The sequence below is a fragment of the Tamandua tetradactyla genome, chromosome 23 (genome assembly GCF_023851605.1).
Source record: "Tamandua tetradactyla isolate mTamTet1 chromosome 23, mTamTet1.pri, whole genome shotgun sequence".
Classification (NCBI taxonomy): domain Eukaryota; kingdom Metazoa; phylum Chordata; class Mammalia; order Pilosa; family Myrmecophagidae; genus Tamandua; species Tamandua tetradactyla.
Window position 1 is genome coordinate 36,457,475 of NC_135349.1, and position 18,637 is coordinate 36,476,111.

The following is an 18,637-nucleotide window of genomic DNA, read 5'->3' on the forward strand; positions in this document are numbered from 1 at the left end:
TACTATTAACCCCAGTCTATCATCCACTACAGGGTTCACTGTGTTATATAGTCCCATGTTTTAGCTTCTAACTTTCATTCTAGTAACATAAGCAATCCAAAACTTCCCCTTACAGCCAAATTCATGTGTGTAATTCAGTGCTGTTAATTACACTAACAATAATGTGCTACCATCACCACCATTCTTTTCCAAACCTTTACAATCAACCTAAATAGAAATTCTGTACAAATTAAGTATCAGTTCCCCATTCTCATCCCTCAGACTATCCCCTGGTAGCCTATATGTTAGTTTCTAATTCTATGGGTTTGCTTATTAAAATTAGTGCATATCAGGGAGATCATATGATATTCATACTTTTGACCTTGGCTTCTTTCACTCGGCGTAATTTCCTCAAGGTTCATCCACATTGCATACATCAGAATTTCATTCCTTTTTACAATTGAATAATATTCCATTTTATGTCTATACCACATTTTGTTTATCTATCATCAGTTGATCAATAGTAGCGGGATTGCTGCATGAAAATGTAATTCTATATTTAGCTTCCTGAGGAACCACCAGACTCTTCCATAGCAGTCACGCCATTACACATTCCCAACAGCAATTGATGAATATTCCTGTTTTTCCACATCCTCTCCAACTCTTGTAATTTTCTGTCCTTTTTAAATAGTAGATATTCTATTGGGTATGACATTAAATCTCATGGTGGGTTTGATTTGCATTTCCCTAACAGGTAGTGATGTTGAGCATTTTTTCATGTGCTTTTAGCCATTTGTATATCCTCTTTGGAGAAATATCCATTCAAGTTTTTTTGTCCATTTTTTAACTGAGTTGTTTGTCTTTTTATTGTTGAGTTTGAGGATTTCTTTATCTATTCTGAATATTAAATCCAAACATGTGATTTCCAAATATTTTCTCATATTGGGTAGGTTGTCTTTTCATTTTTGTGACCAAGTTTTTTATTTTAAGGAGGTCCCATTTATCTATTTTTTTTTTTTTTGTCATTGCTTGTGCTTTAGGTGTAAAATCTAAGAAAATAACCCAAGGTCCTGAAGATGCTTTCCCTACATTTTGTTGTTTTATGGTTTTATAGTCCTGACTCTTATATTTAAAACGCAAGAAAGGAAATAAAAGGCATCCATATTGGAAAGGAAGAAGTAAAACTTTCACCATTTTCAGATGACATGATCCTATACATAGATAGTCTCAAAAACTACAACAAAGCTACTAGAGTTAATAAACAAATTCAGCAAAGTGGCAGGGTACAAAACCAACATGCAATTTTTGTGTGTTTTGAATTAATTTTTGTGTATGGTATGAGACAGAGATCCTCTTTCATTCTTTTGCATATGGGTATCCAGTTCTTGAGCACCATTTGTTCAGAAGACTATTCTTTCTCAATTGATGGGATGTGACAGCCTCATCAAGAATAAATTGGCTATTGGTGTAAGAGTGTATTTCTAAACTCTCGATTCGATTTCATTGGTCAATATAGCTGTCCTTGTGCCAATACCATGCTGCTTTTACCACTGTATTTTTGTAATATGCTTTAAAGTCAAAAAGCGTGAGTCTTCCAACTTCGCTCTTCTTTTTCAAGATGTTTTTTGCTATTCAGGGCCCATTACCACCCCAAGTAAATTTGATAATTGTCTTTTCCATTTCTGCAAAATAAGCTGTTAGAATTTTGATTGGAATTGCATTGACTCTGGGTAGGATTGGCTTCTTAAAATATTTAGTCTTCCAATTCATGAACTTGGAATGTCCTTCTATTTATATAGGTCTTCTTTGATATTTTTGGCAATGTTTTCTAGTTTTCTGTGTTCAAGTCCTTACACATCCTTAGTTAAATTTATTCCTAGATATGTTTGATTCTTTTAGTTGCTATTGTAAATGAAAAAATTTTAATTTCCTCCTCAGCTTGCTCATTATTAGTGTTCAGAAACACTACTGATTTTTGTATGTTGATTTTGTACCCTGCTACTTTGCTGAATTTGTTTAACTCTACTGGCTTTGTTGTAATTTTTGAGACTGTGTAAGATCATGTCATCTGAAAATAGTGAAAGTTTTAATTCTTCCTTTCTAAGTTTGGATGCCTTTTACTTCTTTTTCTTGCATTTTTGCTCTGGCTAGAACTTCCAGTAGAGTGTTGCATAACAGTGGTGATAGTGGGCGTTCTTGTCTTGTCCAGATCTTAGAGCAAAAGCTTTCAGTCTTTCACCATTGCATATGTTAGCTGTGGGTTTTTTGTGTATTCCTTTTATCGTGTTAAGGAAGTTTCCTTCTATTTCTCTTTTTCCAAGTGTTTTTATCAAGAAAGAATTCTGAATTTTGTCAAATGCTATTTCACATTAATTGAGATAATCATGTGGGTTTTTTTCCTTTCACTTTGTTAATGTGATGTATTACGTTGACTGATTTTCTTATGTTGAACCATCCTTGCAAAACTGAGATAAAACCCACTTGATCATGATGTATAATTCTTTTGATGTGCTATTAGATTCAATTTGCAAGTATTTTGTTGAGTACTTTTGCAACTATATTCATAAGATATATTGATCTGTAATTTTCTTTTAGTATTTTTCTGGGTCTGGTGTTAGGATGATTTTGGCCTCATATAGTAAGTTAATTAGTGCTTCCTTCTCTTCATTTGTTTGGAAGAGTTTGAGCAGGATTGATATTAAATCTTCTTGGAATGATTGGTGGAATTCATCTGTGAAGACCTTTGGTTCTGGGTTTTTCTTTGTTGAAAGGGTTTTGATGACTGATTCATTCTCTCTGCTTTTAACTGGTCTGTTGAGGTCATCTATTTCTTGTAGAGTCAGCATAGGTTGTTCATGTGTTTCTAGGAATTTGCCCATTTCATCTAGGTGTCTAGTATGTTGATACACAATTGTTCACAGCATCCTCTTATGAGCTTTTTGTTTCTGTAGAGTCAGTAGTGATGTCCCCTTCTCATTTCTGATTTTATTTATTTGTATCTTTTCTCTTTATGTTCTTTGTCACTCTGGCTAAAGGTTTGTCAATTTTATTGATCTTTTCAAAGAATCAACTTTTTGTTGTATTAATTCTCTTTTTTTAATTCTCAATTTCATTTATTTCTGCTCTGATATTTGTTAGTCCTTTCCTTCTGCTTTATTTGAAGTTATTTTGCTTTTCTTTCTCTAGTTTCACTTGGCTTGCAGTTAGTTCTTTGATTTCAGCTCTTTCTTCTCTTTTAGTGTAAACATTTATGGTTATAAATTTCATTCTCAGTACTGCCTTTACTGCACCCCATAAGATTCTAAGGAAGTGGAGATTGTCTTTTTATTAGCCTAATCTCTGGGTTGGCTTTTTCAGGGGATGTCTTATGTCTCCATGTTGATGATGTCACTCTTCAGGGAACTTCTTAACTGCAAATTAGAGAGAGCAGTGGGTAGTGGTGATATTTTCTCTTCTCCCCTGAGAGTCCAAGGCCTCAGGCCTCTTGAATCTGGTTGGCAAATGGGAAGCAGTACCACTGACTGAGCATACATGCCAAGGCTCTCCTTTGTATTCATACTACTTTCTACAAGGATATGCCTTCTAAACACTAGGACTTCTGATGATCTTCCATTCCATTCCAAAAAGTATTTATGCAGAGATTCTTGTCACTCTAGCCTTTGACTAGCCCATGTGGGGGTTATTAAAAGTCTTTTGCAGCAGCCTTGAGCAAATAAAAAAGAATGAGGGTGTGCAATTAATTTCTATGTTAAATAAACACTGAGAAAAAGACCATGAAACCTGCTACAGTTTGATAATTTTTCCATTCTTGCATCTAAGTCTGCAATTCAGTGATTCTCTGACCTCTCTATTTAAAGTTCAAGCCCACCTGACACTGTCTGAGCAGTCTCTAACCCTTTCTACATTATAATTTTCCCTAGCCCTTTTGACCATTTTATATACTGTATATTTTACTTATTATCTGTCTCCTCCCAGCAAAATATATACTTCCAGAGGACTGGGATTTTTGTCCATTTTATTCTTTGTGCCTAGACCTATGGCACAGAGTAGGTGCTCAAGAAATATCTGTTAAATAATCTCTAACTCTACTGAGGCTTCACAGTTGCAGATGGAATTTAACCCCTTTCCCTGCCCCCTACCCCTCTGTTTTGCAACCTTAGCTGTGTTTAATGAGTGGGGAGATTATCCAGATGAGCTCCAAGATGAGTCTGATCTTCGAGCCAGCAGACCTGGAGCAGGCCTCACCAGCCACTGTGAGCAGGTAAGTCAGTGAGCATTCTGACATTGGAGTGAAGGTGTGGCCCCACGAACCCTAAGCAGACAGGTCTAAAACTCCACAAAGGCCATTGGTGAACCCCCAGCAAAGCACCTACCTTTTTTGTTGTCACGAACTTAATCCTCAATCCACACTGTTGGTGGGAATCTAAAGTCAGGCAAGCACTTTGGAAAATAGTTTACCATTGTCAGACCAAAGGTGAGCATTCTTTGCCCAAGACCCAGCAATTCTGCTCCTAAGTATATACCTAGAAGAAAGTTTTGCCCATAAAATGCAGTAGGAGATATGTACAAGAATATTCATAGTGTCACAGTTCAATAACAAACACTTGGAAACAACTCAAATGCCCATTAATAGGAATGAATGAATTCCAATATAGTCACAAATTGGGGTATGTATATGGCATTCAAATGAACTGGGCTTACAAGCAACTATATGGATAAATCTTGGAAATTATATTAAGGATAAAATCTTAGCAATATTACGTATAAAAGTAAGCCCCATTCATTTCCCAGTGCCTGCCCATGGCAAAAAAAAGTAAGCCCCAAATATTACATACAGCATAGTGTCCTGTTAAATGGTTTAAAAAAAAAAGATTAAATGATATACATATATTGTATATGTATTAGGAATATGTAAAAATCCTATAAAAGTATATAAGAAGGAAGGAGATGACAGATGAACATAAAGTTCAAGATGCTATAATACCTCAGGTGGAGAAAGGTAGGGGTGATAGTGTAACAGGGACCATATGGTTAGGTGAAGGTTATTGTCAAGATCCTAGCTTCTGTCTGGATGGAGCATTCTGGGTGCTTTATACATTACTGAAAACAATTAGCTAGGAAAGGCCATGCACAAGCTAATGATGAGAGTGTGACAAGGATGATGATTTATCCAATTCTGTGCATCTGAAGTCCATAAATGATAAAATAATATCATCCCAAATACAACATAATAGAGTCTACAAAGAGCATTCGTCAAGTTAGACAAACTTGGGCTTCCACACTGGCATTGTCACTCATAGCTCTGTGACTTCTTCCAAGTCACTTAATGTCTCTGTGCCATGGTCTTAATTTTAGAATATAGATCATGAGGAGGAAGGTTCAGAGATAAAGGCCATTAAGGCCTAGCATTATGCCTGGCATGCAATAGATGCTCAATAAATGGTAGTAACATACAAGAGAGCATCTAGATGTAACAGAATGGAAAGAACATGAGCTACCTAAAATGCTGCCTGATTAAGGTAATGATAATGATAGCTACCACTGATGAAGGATTTTCTGTGTGCTGGCCATGGTTCTAAATTCTTTATTGACGTTTTCTTATTTAATCATTACAACAGCCTTACGAACCACATATTTGTTGTAGTCCTTATCTTACAGGTAAGGACATAGAATTCCAGAGACATTATAGAAAGCTGGCTAAGGTCACTCAGTCAAAAGGGGTGGGGCTGGGATTTGAATTCCAATTCTCTCTGACTCTGAAGACCTAGCTCCTATCACTCATGTCCATTTTTTCCTGACAAAACCTGTGCACCCTCTCTTTGACCTGGAGATGAAAAAAGTCTGTGCCCTGATCCAGTTTCTAGCTCCTGACCTCACCATGAAACCCACCCACACATGCCTCACCCCGACATTCTTGGGGGCCCAGATGTGCACCAGGGTGGTTCTCTGTTTGTGCTTGGCAGGTGTGGGATGATCTACATGGAGCCCCATCAACTAGGCTGGAAGCCCCTGAAAGATTCCTACATGGACACCCTGCCCCCCAACCTCACTGAGGAGCATAAGGAATTGGTGAGACCCTTGACCCCTTTTCTCCCACTCCCTCCCTGCCTCCCTATTCTTCCTCTCAAATGCATCTTCACCTTTCATAGTTTCAGGAGGCAAGAAAAGGAAAGGGAATTCCCTGCATATCCCAAGCTACTTTTTTTCCTGGCTGCCTTTACCACCGGGTGAAGGTCGGGTATGCTGCTGTGTCTTTCTCCTTCCACTTCCACCTCCCCATCTCTCCTTCATTCCCCGGTGGGGAATTCCAATGCTTCAGGACCCATTCTGTATGGTGGCTGGAATGCCACGCCCTTCCCCACAGCCCCACTAGCAGGAGCATCTCTAGAACTTGCTCTAGAAATGGGCCAAATTAGATAGAATTATGTTCCTTTCTGCTCTGCCACTTTCCATTCCTGTAACTTAGACTCCATACCTCCCACCTCCAGGATGCTGAAACCAGTTAGAAATGCTTTCATTGTAGCTACTAAGTATGACTCTTCCCTTCTTCCCTTCCAAAATGAGGTGTGAAAGTTCAGTTTAGGTGGGCTCCTGGACAGACTCTCAGCTCAGACAACTACAGCGATACTGAAAGAGGAAGAAACAGGGAGCAGCTGTGTTTGTGGTGCCTCTTTTCTTTCCTGGGATTAATAGAGATCATTAGGAAAGGATCTCTATTCTTCCACTGAAGGAGCCGAAAAGGGTTTGAGCTGGCTTCTGTTACAACATTGCAAGGATTCTAGGGAATTATATTGGAAGGTCCAATGCCTGTCACACCACTTACACACATGTACTACATATATACACATGCACATACACACACATACATTATACAAACATGTGTCCACATGCACATTCAGGAACCAATCCAAACACATGGAAAGTTGCCAAGCTCCTCCTGGCCCCCTGGAAAGCATTCGTGGAATCCCTGATGTCCTCATGACAAAGTCCAACCCCTTATCAGTGTCTGCAGGCTCTGTAAGATCTGGCTGTGCCTGCCTTTCCATCTGCTCAACACCTGTCCTCCTCCTCAGCCCAGAGCTTGCTACTCTCCACCCCTCATGCCTTGTTTCCATTCCTAGAAAATCCCAGGTTTCACCACCTCAAGGCTTTCATACTTGTTATTCCTCTTCCTGGAAATCTTGCCCCACTTCCCCTCAGGAGTAACTCACTCTTGTCATCCAGGTCTCATCACATAAGTCTTTTCCTCCAAGAAGATTTCGCTAGCTATTCTATTTAAACCTTCCTATTATTCTCCATTGTAGCAGCTTTATTTGTTTTCTGCTGGTACTTTGCATGATGTCTAAGTATTTTATTTGCTTGCTTGCTTCGTGGTTTATTGTTTATCTCCCTGCATCCCTAAGCTGAAAGTTCCACAAGGACAGGGACCTTTTCTATCTTGTCCATTATTTATTCCCAGCACCTAGTACAATTCAGTTAGTAGATGCTTAATAAATAATTATTGACTGAATGAATGGGCCACATATCTAGGTAGACACATATATTCATATATACTCATAAATGCATGTATACGTACCTGCATATGTCTATACACCTACAGACACATTGTGATGGTTAGGCTCATTTGTCAGTTTGACCAGGTGATGGTGCCTAGTTGTCTGGTCAAGCAAGCACTGTCCTAACTGTTACTGCAAGGACATTTCATGGACTTAAATCATCAGTCAGTTGGTTGCATCTATGGCTGATTACATCTGCAATCAACTAAGGGAGTGTCTTCTTCAATGGGAGAATCAATCAGCTGGATTTAATCCAATCAGAGGAAGACTTTTAAAGAAGAGGTAATGACTCCAAAAGTCAGAACAGAGACTTTCCTCTCTACTTCAGCCAGCTAACCTGTCCTGGGGAATTTGTTCAAGACCTCCATCGTTGTTGCCAGTTCAAGGACTGACCTACAGAAATTGGACTCTTACATCCCTGCATTTGCGTGAGACACTTTTATAAAATCTCATATTTACAGATATCTCCTGTTGGTTCTGCTTTCCCAAGAACCCTGACTAATAACACCTTGGTACCAGGAGTGGTTCTTAAGAAACAGAATCTTAAAACTGGGCTTTTACCACAGTTTTTCTACTCTAATTAGATTCAAAGGCACTAATGGCTTTATTTCCAATAATCAAGATGGCACTGACAGTCTATGGCCTGAGTTGGCAATACAGATATGCAAAATATCATCATTTGATTCTCCTAATCATACTCTTACAAGAAGCAAGGCTCTTGGGCACCTTAACAGTGTTTTATGGAGTTAAAAGGTATAAAAATGTTGGCTGATTGTTCTTAGAAACACTGGATACAGTGATGTAAGAAAGGGATGAGCTGAAAGCTTCAAATCTGGAACTTAAATGCTGTGTGAAAAGTGTAAAAATATCTATGTGTGCCCTGAAAGAAAATCGTATTTCCTGTAGCCTCAGGCTTGAGATCTCTGAAAACCAGGCCTAGAGTTTCATTGTATGAGTAGCAGGTTAAAAACGTAAACTAAATTCTCAACCTGCAAGGTGTCTGCTGTTAAAGTAAGGACATTGATTAGGAAAAAAATGGGATCCTGAAAATTGGGATGGGGATGTATGAGTTTATAATGATGGCAGTGGGAACACTGAAACCTTGGAATCTACTGAGTCTTTGTTGATAAATTTATAATCCTCTGCCCTGAGGAAACAGCCACACAACCTCCATCCTGCCCTGAGGAAAGCTTCCTGACCTCCAATCTGCCCTAAAGAATCCAACCTCTACCTAAAGAGATTAACCCTTCTGTGCCTGCTAAACCTGTAACCACCTCCCCTGGGGAAACAGCCCTCATTACTCTGTCTGGAGAGATTAATCCTGTTTCATTAGATGAAACTGCAACTGAATGCCTAAGGTAATTGACTTGAAAGATACTTCTAAATCTTTTTGTGACCCACCCTCACCACCTCTCTTTCCTTCAAGACTTATAACTAGACTAAACTCCCAACAGGCGTGGAAAGGTGAGATACAAAGTGTGACTCATGAGGAGCTATGTTATACTCCAAAAGAACTGCATGAGTTTTCCAAGTTGTATAGACAGAAATCAGGGGAATATGTGTGGGAATGGAAATTAAAGGTGTGGGATAATGGTGGAAGGAATATAAAGTTGGATCACGCTGAATTTATTGATATGGGCCAACGAAGCAGAGATTCTGTATTCAGTGTCATAGCTGGAGGGGTTAGAAAAGGTGTTAACAATTTGTTTGGGTGATTGGCTAAAATATGGATCAAAACATGGCCAACATTACTTGAGGTTGAAATGCCAGGACTTCCCTGGTATAATGTAGATGAGGGGATCTAGAGGCTTAGAGAGATGGGAATGCTAGAGTGCATTTATCATAGAAAATCTGATCATACAACCAGGAATGTACAGAGGTCACATCTTTCACCAGAACCTTGAGAGAAAAATTCACGAGACTAGCCCCATCATCCCTGAAGAGCTCTGTAGTCGCCCTTCTCTGTAGGTCAGATATTACTGTGGGAAGTGCTGTCACTGAACTGGAATCCTTAAATACAGTAAGGATGATCAGATCCCTAGTTGTCAGAAGCCACGTGACAGCAGTAAGTCTCCAAAAACAAGGTGGGCATTGCTACCATAACGGACCGCAGACTCAAAGCTGCAGTCCAAATAAATAAGATTCACAGAGACTTATGGTGTTGGCTAGTAGATCTTGGGGTATCTAGAAGTAAAATCGATGCGCAGTTTACTAAATTCTTGTTTGATCTGTATAAGAAGAAGAATTCTAGGTCAAGTGAACAAAAATCTAACTTGAATTACATACAGGAAATCACGGCCCCTTAATCAATTTCCAGACATGAGACAGTTTACAGACCCAGAGCCCCTAGAGTAAGGGGAAGGCTGGGTACCCTTAGGGAAGGGCACTGTTATACTGTGCATAATTTACACCATTAACCTTCCTCCCAACCTTCCCCAAGGAGACCTGTGGCCTTTTAACCAAAGTGACTATGCATTGCAGAAAAGGAAATGATCAGACATTTGGGGGATTATTAGACACTGACTCAGAAGTGACATTAATTCCAAGAGACCCAAAATGTCAGTCTGGTCCAGCAGTCAGAGTAGGGGCTATGGAGTTCAGGTGATCAATGGATTTTAATTCAGGTCTGTCTCACAATGGGTCCAGTGGGTCTGCAGGCCCATTCTGTGGTTATTTCCCCAGTTGTGGAATGCATAATTGGAATAGACATACTCAGCTACTGGCAGGATCCCCACATTGGCTCTCTGACTCATGGAGTGAGGGCTACTATGGCAGGAAAGGCCAAGTGGAAGCCGCTAGAACTGCCCCTACCTAGAAAATAGTAAATCGAAAGCAATACTGATTCTGGAAGGATAGCAGAGATTAATACCCCTGTTAAGGACTTGAAGGATGCAGGAGTAGTGATACCCACCACATCCACATTCACCTCTTCTGTTTGTCCTGCAGAAAATAACTAGGTCTCAGAGGATGACAGTGGATTATCATAAACTTTATGAGGTGGTAACTCCAATTGCAGCTGCTGTTCCAGATGTGGTATTATTGCTTGAGCAAATCACCCCATCCCATGGTACCTGGTATGCACCTATTGATCTGGAAAATGCTTTTTTCTCTGTAGTTACCTGTAAGGACCTCCAGAAACATTTTGTTTTCAGCTGGCAAGGCCAGCAGTATACCTTAACTGTCCTGCCTCAAGGGTGTATCAACTCTCTAGCTCTTTGTCATAAAAACCTTGCCCTCAGGGACCTTTATCATATATCCATCCCGCAAGACACTGGTCCATTATATTGATGATATCATGTAGATTGGATCCAGTGAGCAAGAAGTTGCGGCTACTCTAGGCTTATTGGTAGAGCATTTGTGTGTCAGAAGGTGGGAGATAAATCCAACCAAAATATAGGGGCCTTCCACCTCAGTGAAATTTCTAGGTGTCCAGGGGTGTGGAACAAGTTGACATATCCCTTCTAAGATGAAGGATGAGGTGTTGCATCTGGCCCTTCCTATGACCAAAAAAGAGGCACAATGCCTAGTTGGTCTCTTTGAATTTGGGAGACAACATATTCCTCTTTTGGGTGTGCTATGCCAGTCCATTACTGAGTGACCAGAAGAGTTGCTAGTTCTGAGTGGGGACCAGAAAGAGAGGAGGTTCTGCGACAGTCCAGACTGCTGTGCAAGCTGCTCTGCCACCTGGGCCATATGATCCAGCTGCTCCAGTGGTACTGAAGTGTGAATGGCAAGTAGAGATGCTGTGGAGCCTTTGGCAGGTCCCTACAGGAGAATCACAATGCATGCCCTTAGGAATTTGGAGTAAAGCCTTATCATCCTCCACTGATAACTCTCCTTTTGAGAAACACTGTTGATAGAACAGTGGAATGGTCTTTTGAAGACTCAATTATGGAGCCAACTACGTGGCAAAACCTTGCAAGACTGGGGTAGTATTCTTGAGGAGGCTGTGTGTGCTCTGAATTAACATCCACTCTATAGTGCTATTTCTCCCATAGCCAGGATTCATGGATCCAGGAATCAAAGGATGGAAATGGGAGTGGCACCACTCACTATCACCTGTAGTGAGCCAGTAGAAAAATTTTTGCTTCCTGTCCCTGCAAGCTTAAGCTCTGCTTGTCTACAGGTCTTCATTTCAAAAGGAGGAGTGCTCCCAGGAGGAGATACGACAATGATTCCGTCGAGCTGAAAGTTAAGATTGCTACCTGGCCACTTTGGGCTTCTCATGCCTCTGAATCAACAGGCAAGGAAGGGGATTACTGTACTGTCTGGCGTGACTGATCCTGACTATCAAGGGGATTGATAGTTGTAGGATTGCAGCTACACAATGGAAGTAAAGGAGAGTTTTCCTGGAATTCAGGAGATCCCCTGGGGTGTCTCTTAATACTACCATGCTCTGTGATTAAAGTCAGTGGAAAACAGCAACAACCCAACCGAGGCAGTACAACCAGTGACCCAGAAACTTTGGGTCACCCCACAGGCAAGGAACCACAGCCAGCTGAGGTGCTTGCTGAGGGTGAAGGAGTGGGCAGTGTCTGAAGGCAGTGATAAATATGAATTATGGCCATGTGACCAGTCACAGAAATGTGGACTTTGATGGTATGAATATTTTTTCCTTGCTTTGTTATGAGTATGTCTGTGTTTTTACATAAAGGAAATATCTTTGTTTTCTTCTCTCCCTTATCCCCTTATCATATGACATAAGTTCTGTTGTTTATGTCATAGTATTTAAGTTATAAGATATCAAGTTTAAGAGTGAATGTTCATTCCGTTCTTGAAATATAATCAATAACTCACAATATCATCACATAGTTGTATAGTCAACACCATGATCATTTCTTAGAACATTTGCATCAATTCAGAAAAAGAAATAAAAAGAAAAAAGAAGGGGAAAAAAAAGAGTGAATGTTACCCAAGGACTTGTACCCTACTCTGGGGAGATTTTGTGTGTTTCCAGTTGTCCACAGGACAGTTATATATTGTTAGGCAAAAAAAATATGTTATTGTGTTCTATTTAGAGATTAAATATGGTTTTAAGGTGATGTGCATAGCTGCCACGTTGACAAGGAGTGGACAGTGCTGGTTAGGTTCGTGTGTCAGCTTGGCCATGTGATGGTGCCCAGTTGCTCTGGTCAAGCAAGCACCATTTCATGGACTTAAATCATCAGTTGATTGCATCTATAGCTGACTACATCTATGATCAACTAAAGGGAGTGTCTTCTGCAATGAGAGAATCCAATTAGGTGGATTTAATCCAATCAGTTGAAGGTTTCTTGAGGGGAAAGTGAGGACTTCAGCAGTCAGAATAGAGAACTTCCATCTCTACTTCAGCCAGCCAACCTTTCCTGGGGAATTTATTGAAGAACTTCATTGTTTTTGCCAGTTCTCAGCCTGCCTTACAGAAATTGGACTTACGCATCCCCGCATTTGTGTGAGACACTTTTATAAAATCCCATATTTATGGATATCTCCTGTTGATTCTGTTTCCCTAGAGAACCCTGACTAATACACTTTATGAATGCAAGTATACATACCTGGCTACATGTATACACATATATACATCCATTAAAGTACTTATTGATGTCCTGCATACTTCTTTCCAAAAATAATTTAAGGTGATTCACAGCAAGAATCACAAGTAAAGTATGACAAAAGTGAAAGAAAAAAAAGCCACTAAAATAAGAGATGAAAAATGAGTCAAGTAATTAAAAGTTTAAATGGGATGGGAAGCAGAGACATGAATCATTTTCATTCTCCCAACATAAAAATAAAAAATTAAGGGGAATTACTGAAAAGGAGCCCCAAACTTAGCTCTGCATTTCCTATGGTCATTGTATGCAGGTGTCTCTTTTTACAAATACCAAACCATCATGTGTAAATCAGTTGTTTAGAGCTCTTAATATTTCATATAGAAACAAGTCAGATCATTGTGACTGGACCTTCAGCCTATTTCACTTGTCCTGTAACTTACAAAATAGCTTCTAGCCTCTTTGAGTATCTAGCTCCAGGCAGTAGAATGAGAGGAGTGGGATAGCCAATGGACTGCAGTCTTAGACTTTTAAGGCAGAAATGGGGGCAGCGGGCATTCTGCTATGCATCTACACTCAAAAGTGATCAACAGTCTTGCCAGCACCTCTGCCTCTCAGCCTCTCCCCAGGGAGAACAAGCTCTGGTCTTCAACTCACTTTTTGATAATGTCTTCCAATCTCATCTGGCTTTCCACTCTCAGGTCAATGACATGTTCATGTGGCTTATGCCTCCCTGCCTGGAATTTGTTCGCCTCCACTGTAGATTTGTGGTCCAAACATCGCCCATCCACCTTGCCTTTTCAATGATGAGGCTGTACACCTCTCTGCTTGGTAAGTGCTACCCATGAGTCATGAGCCGGAAGAGGGTGGGGGTCCCTTGTTACAATTGGACAGGCAGTTTGGCCTAGCACAAGTAAACCTTTGGAGTGTAGATAGTAGTTTGGTGGAAAAAGTCAGTGTGTTTTGTTTTTAGCCTTGATCCAGCACTGATTTTCTAAGTGTATTTGTACAAATTACCCCTTCCTTTTCCAGTCTTTGGTTCTTCACCTACCCAATATAAGTAATAATCCTTGTCCCTCTTTACCATACAGAGATATCCTGGAGGGAAATAAATTCAGATGAGATATGTGACTGTCTCATCTGGAAATACACATTCTGGGAAAAAGACAATGTAAGAAGTTTTCCCATGTTGAGAAAATTTACGTTACAAAAACCTGAATTCACAAAACACATAGATACACTGTAAGAGAATTCGTCACATTAGTCTCCGAAAAGGGCATTTAAATTGGTGGTTCTATAATTTGTGTCCTTCTCGTAGTTCAATCAGATATCTCTATCACTTTTTTCACATAAATCAAATTTCACTGACTTCAACTAGAAATGACAACTGATGTATCCATTTGGAGAACTTTTATTAAAATGCCATTTCTTTCTCAAGATGGCATAAAACTCAAACTCGTGATGGGTCTTCTTTACAACTTCTGGTACCAGAACATGTTTTTTGAGACCATTTCTTCCAAAGACATTGTAGATGTAGATCAAAATATGATATGGTGAACGGTTGAACAGATACTTTCTTTGACCAAATAGTGTCTGATTTTCTAAAATTAAATTTGTAGGCAGTTTTTTTAAAAAAAAAAAACAATTGCATACAATGTCATATATTTACATTATTATTTGTAAATTTTGCTTATTTTCCCAAGGTCTGTCTATTATCTTTTTGTGTAGCATGTCCTCCAGGAAAGAAGATACCAGCATGAGAAATTCTTATTGTCCCCAGCCCTGAGTGACCACATCTCTTGCCTTCTCAAATCTATAGCTTGAATCCCCAGGAGAGCTCAGATGCACACAGCTATGACAAACCGGGGCATGGATTTTGATGCACATGCATCTGATTTCAGAACTCGAACTCTTCACTCTATCAGTGTTAATATGCAAGAACAAGCAACCATGATTGAAAAGCCCTTATGTTAAGGAACACCAAATACTTTTTTTAAAAAAAGTTTTTATTTTGAGGTAATTTTAGACTTAAAGTTGCAAAAACTGTACAGAGCCACATAAACCCTTCACCCAACTTCCTTTTGATGATAGCATCTTACATAACAAGGTACAATGGTCAGAACTAGGAAATTAGTATTTGTCCTGTACTATGAAGTAAACTACAGACCTTTTTCAACTTTCACAGGTTTTTCCACAAATGTCCTTTTTCTGTTCCAGGTTCCAAAATTCAAGATGACGCATTGCATTTAATTGTCCTATCTCCTAAGTCTCCTTCAATCTGTGGCAGTTCCTCATCTTTCCTTGTCTTTCAGAACGTTACCATTTCACTGGTAGTGGCAGATTATTTTAAGGAATGTCTCAATTTAGGTTTATCTGATGTTTCCTCATAATTAGACTGAGGCTATTCATTTTTTGGTAAGAATCCCACAGAAGTGACAGTGTGTCCTTCTCAGTATTATATAATTTCAGGGAATATGATACTGAAATATCTTCTTACTGGTGAAGTTAACTTTGATCAAAGTAATAGTTATAACTTTATACAAAGTAAAAGTTATAAACTTACAATTTTTCCTTTGTAATTAATATCTTGGGGGAGATACTTCAAAGCTAAGCAAATCTGAGCATTTCTCCTCAGATTCTCATCCACTGATTTTAACATCCATTGGTAAATCTTGCCTGTAACAATTATTTAGGTGCTGTTTACCTAATGGTGATTTTCTATTTGTTTCTTTCCCTCTACTTTTACTAATTAGAAATTTTATGCAAGGAAGAACTGATGTATGGTTCTCTACTTGTTTACTTATTTATTGATAAATGTGGACACATAGATATTTTATTCTATGGGTTCTAATCCAATGCTATAATTATTTTGTTGCTCAAGTGGCTTTGGCCATTGGGAGCTCTTTCAGGATGGTGCCCATGTCTTCTCAGCATATCCCTATCCTTTTTCAAGCACTTTCTTATTTTCTGACAGCACAAGATGTTCCAGACCCATGTTGTATTTTCCACGGCTCAGCCCTTAATCAACCACTTCTCTAAGGAAGCACTTGCTTTTTAGCTTGAAGAGTGGTATTTAGAAACCAAGACATGGGTGCTAGTAATGCTCATTGTAACTGACAAAGACCACCAAGTATGCTTATATGTTGCTTGAAGGAGAAGTAGCTGGGAAGTTCTAGGGACTGACTAAGGCTTGAAGACCCAGGTGATAAAATACAGCCACAACTTTTGGGTCACCATGGGGCTGCATGGGTGTTTTAGTTTCCTGACTGGTTGTAATGGATTGGCTTAAACAATGGGAATTTATTGGCTGATAAATTTGAGGCTAGGAGAAGTCCAAAATTAAGGCATCAAGGTGATGCCTATTCCCAGAAGTCTATGGCATTCTGAGGTGGCTACCAGCAATCCATGGTCCTTGGATTTTCTGTCACATGGCAAAACACATGATGGCCTCTCCTGGCTTCTCTGGATTCCATTGACTTCTGACTTTTTTCTGTGGCTTTCTCTCCTTGAGAAAGAATTTCATTCTGTTTTGTAAAGGACTCCAGTAATAGGATTCACTTGAGCCACACGTTGACCGAAGTAACCTATCCAAAGGCCCTATTTACAATGGGTATACGCCCACAAGAATGGGTTAAGATAAACAACATGTTTTTCTGGGTTACATAGCTCCAAGCCACCACAGTGGGTATAGGAAAAAGTGTCTGAAGGGAGGAGGTGAAGTGCTAAAAGGGAGATGGAAGCATCTGGAAGACAAACTTCATCCAATTCTGTTTTTTCTTGGGTTCTCAAAGTAACAAGGACCAACAACATTGGCATCACCTGGGAGCTCATTCAAAATGTAGAAACCCAGGTCCCATGCCAGACCTACTAAATCTGAATCTGCATTTTTACAAGATCACTGGGTGTTTCCCGTGAACATTTAAGTTTAAGAAGCACTGGTATAGTGAGTGGTAAAGAGTCAGGCGTGGATTCACATCCTAGCTTCCCTATGTCCAAGCTGGTTGGCCTCTCTGAGCCTTAGTTGCTTCATCTGTAAATTGGGGACAACTATGCCTCTTTGATAAGTTTGCAATGAAAATTAAAGACACATGTAGATAAAGGCCTGGCAGGTGGGAGGTCCTCAGCCACTGTCAGTCCCTCTCTAGATACCTCACAGGTGAATTCAGCCAGTTCACATCCTTTAAATCTGTGGCATCTCTCTGCAGCCTTCCCTGATGTTCCCTTTCTTCTCTTTTAGATGAAATCAAGACAGCAGAAGAGGAAGAGAGTGAATTATTTGACAACTTGACAAGCCAACAGATCTTCCTCTGGCTGCAGGGTCTGTTCCTCTTTGCCTTGGTGTGGACGGTGGCTGGTACCATCAACTCGAATAGCAGGAAGAAATTTGATGTGTTTTTCCGCAACTTGATCTTGGGCATGGACGATAACCACCCAAGGCCCAAAAGCGTCAAACTCACCAAAAACAACATCTTTCCAGAAAGAGGTAATTCACCGCGTGTTTATTGTGTCCTGCTGTAGTAGTTTGGGTTCCATGTTCCAAACCCAACCAAAATGTTTGTAAGTAAGCCCTTAACAGAAAAACAGGAAAGATTTTGTAGCTTGCTTGGGGAGGGGGGGGAGTTACTTCAGAGCTGGTGCATATATATAAGAAATGGGGGAACCTACAGTCAGGATCTCACGGGATTATTTTAACTGCTTTTAAAAATGCCATCTATATTTTTGAGGCTTTCACACTCTATTTTTAATTCAAAAATCACCCATAATTCCATCACCAAATGGGCTCCGGGGGACAGAATGGGAAATACAACAAAATACTCGATTTTGCTGTATTCACCTTTCTGGATGATCGTGGTGTGGTCATGTTGTTATTATTTCTCCATAATCATAGTTCTTTTAATTCTGTCATTTTAATCTAATATCACATTGAAATGTTTCCCCTTTTGCTACATGCATTTTCTTCCAAATAATCACTTTAGTGGTTGCATTTATTCTGCTATGTGTGTGACATCACTTACTAAAAGATTGAAATATGTTTCCCTTAAGTACCTTTTGATTGCATTTTTCTTACCACCCAAGTCATATTTAACTGTTATAGAAAATAAATTTGAGAGATGATCACCTTTTGTATTTTTTCTTCCAGTACACATACACGTAAACAAAAAGGGGGCCCTACAATAAGTGCTTTCCAAATAGCTTTACTTTTCTTGATAAAAGGTTATGTGAAGACTCATGGAGGAATTTCCTGAAGTGCTGGTGATGTTGATATTTTTGAGAGGGCTTTGGATTGCACACATGTGTATTTGTCAAAACTCCAGGAAGGTACACTTAAGATTTTACAATCTTGCAAGTAAACTGTACATCAAAAAATGAAACTTAAAAGCAAATATCGAGAGGGGGCAAGGGTATTTCAGTGTAGAATTCTCGTCTGCCATGCGGGAGACCCAGTTTCAATTCCTGGTCTATGCACTTTCCCCCGAAAAAACAAACAAGCAAGCAAAGACCAAACAAAATTCAAAAATTCAACAAATGGTGCTGCAATAACAGGATACTCACATGGAAAAAATAATGAAATGT

General features: G+C 39.6%; 1 protein-coding gene across 2 annotated transcripts in view; it reads left to right on the forward strand.

The window, feature by feature from the left end:
* DNAH3 (dynein axonemal heavy chain 3) overlaps positions 1 to 18,637 on the forward strand; it is a 220,557-nt gene that overhangs the window by 117,257 nt on the left and 84,663 nt on the right. For both annotated transcript variants that reach the window (XM_077141603.1, XM_077141602.1), the window contains exons 38-41: positions 4,140 to 4,240; positions 5,943 to 6,048; positions 13,765 to 13,894; positions 17,301 to 17,546. In XM_077141603.1, coding sequence (XP_076997718.1) covers positions 4,140 to 4,240; positions 5,943 to 6,048; positions 13,765 to 13,894; positions 17,301 to 17,546 — 583 coding nt within the window. The remainder of the gene's footprint in view (positions 1 to 4,139; positions 4,241 to 5,942; positions 6,049 to 13,764; positions 13,895 to 17,300; positions 17,547 to 18,637) is intronic.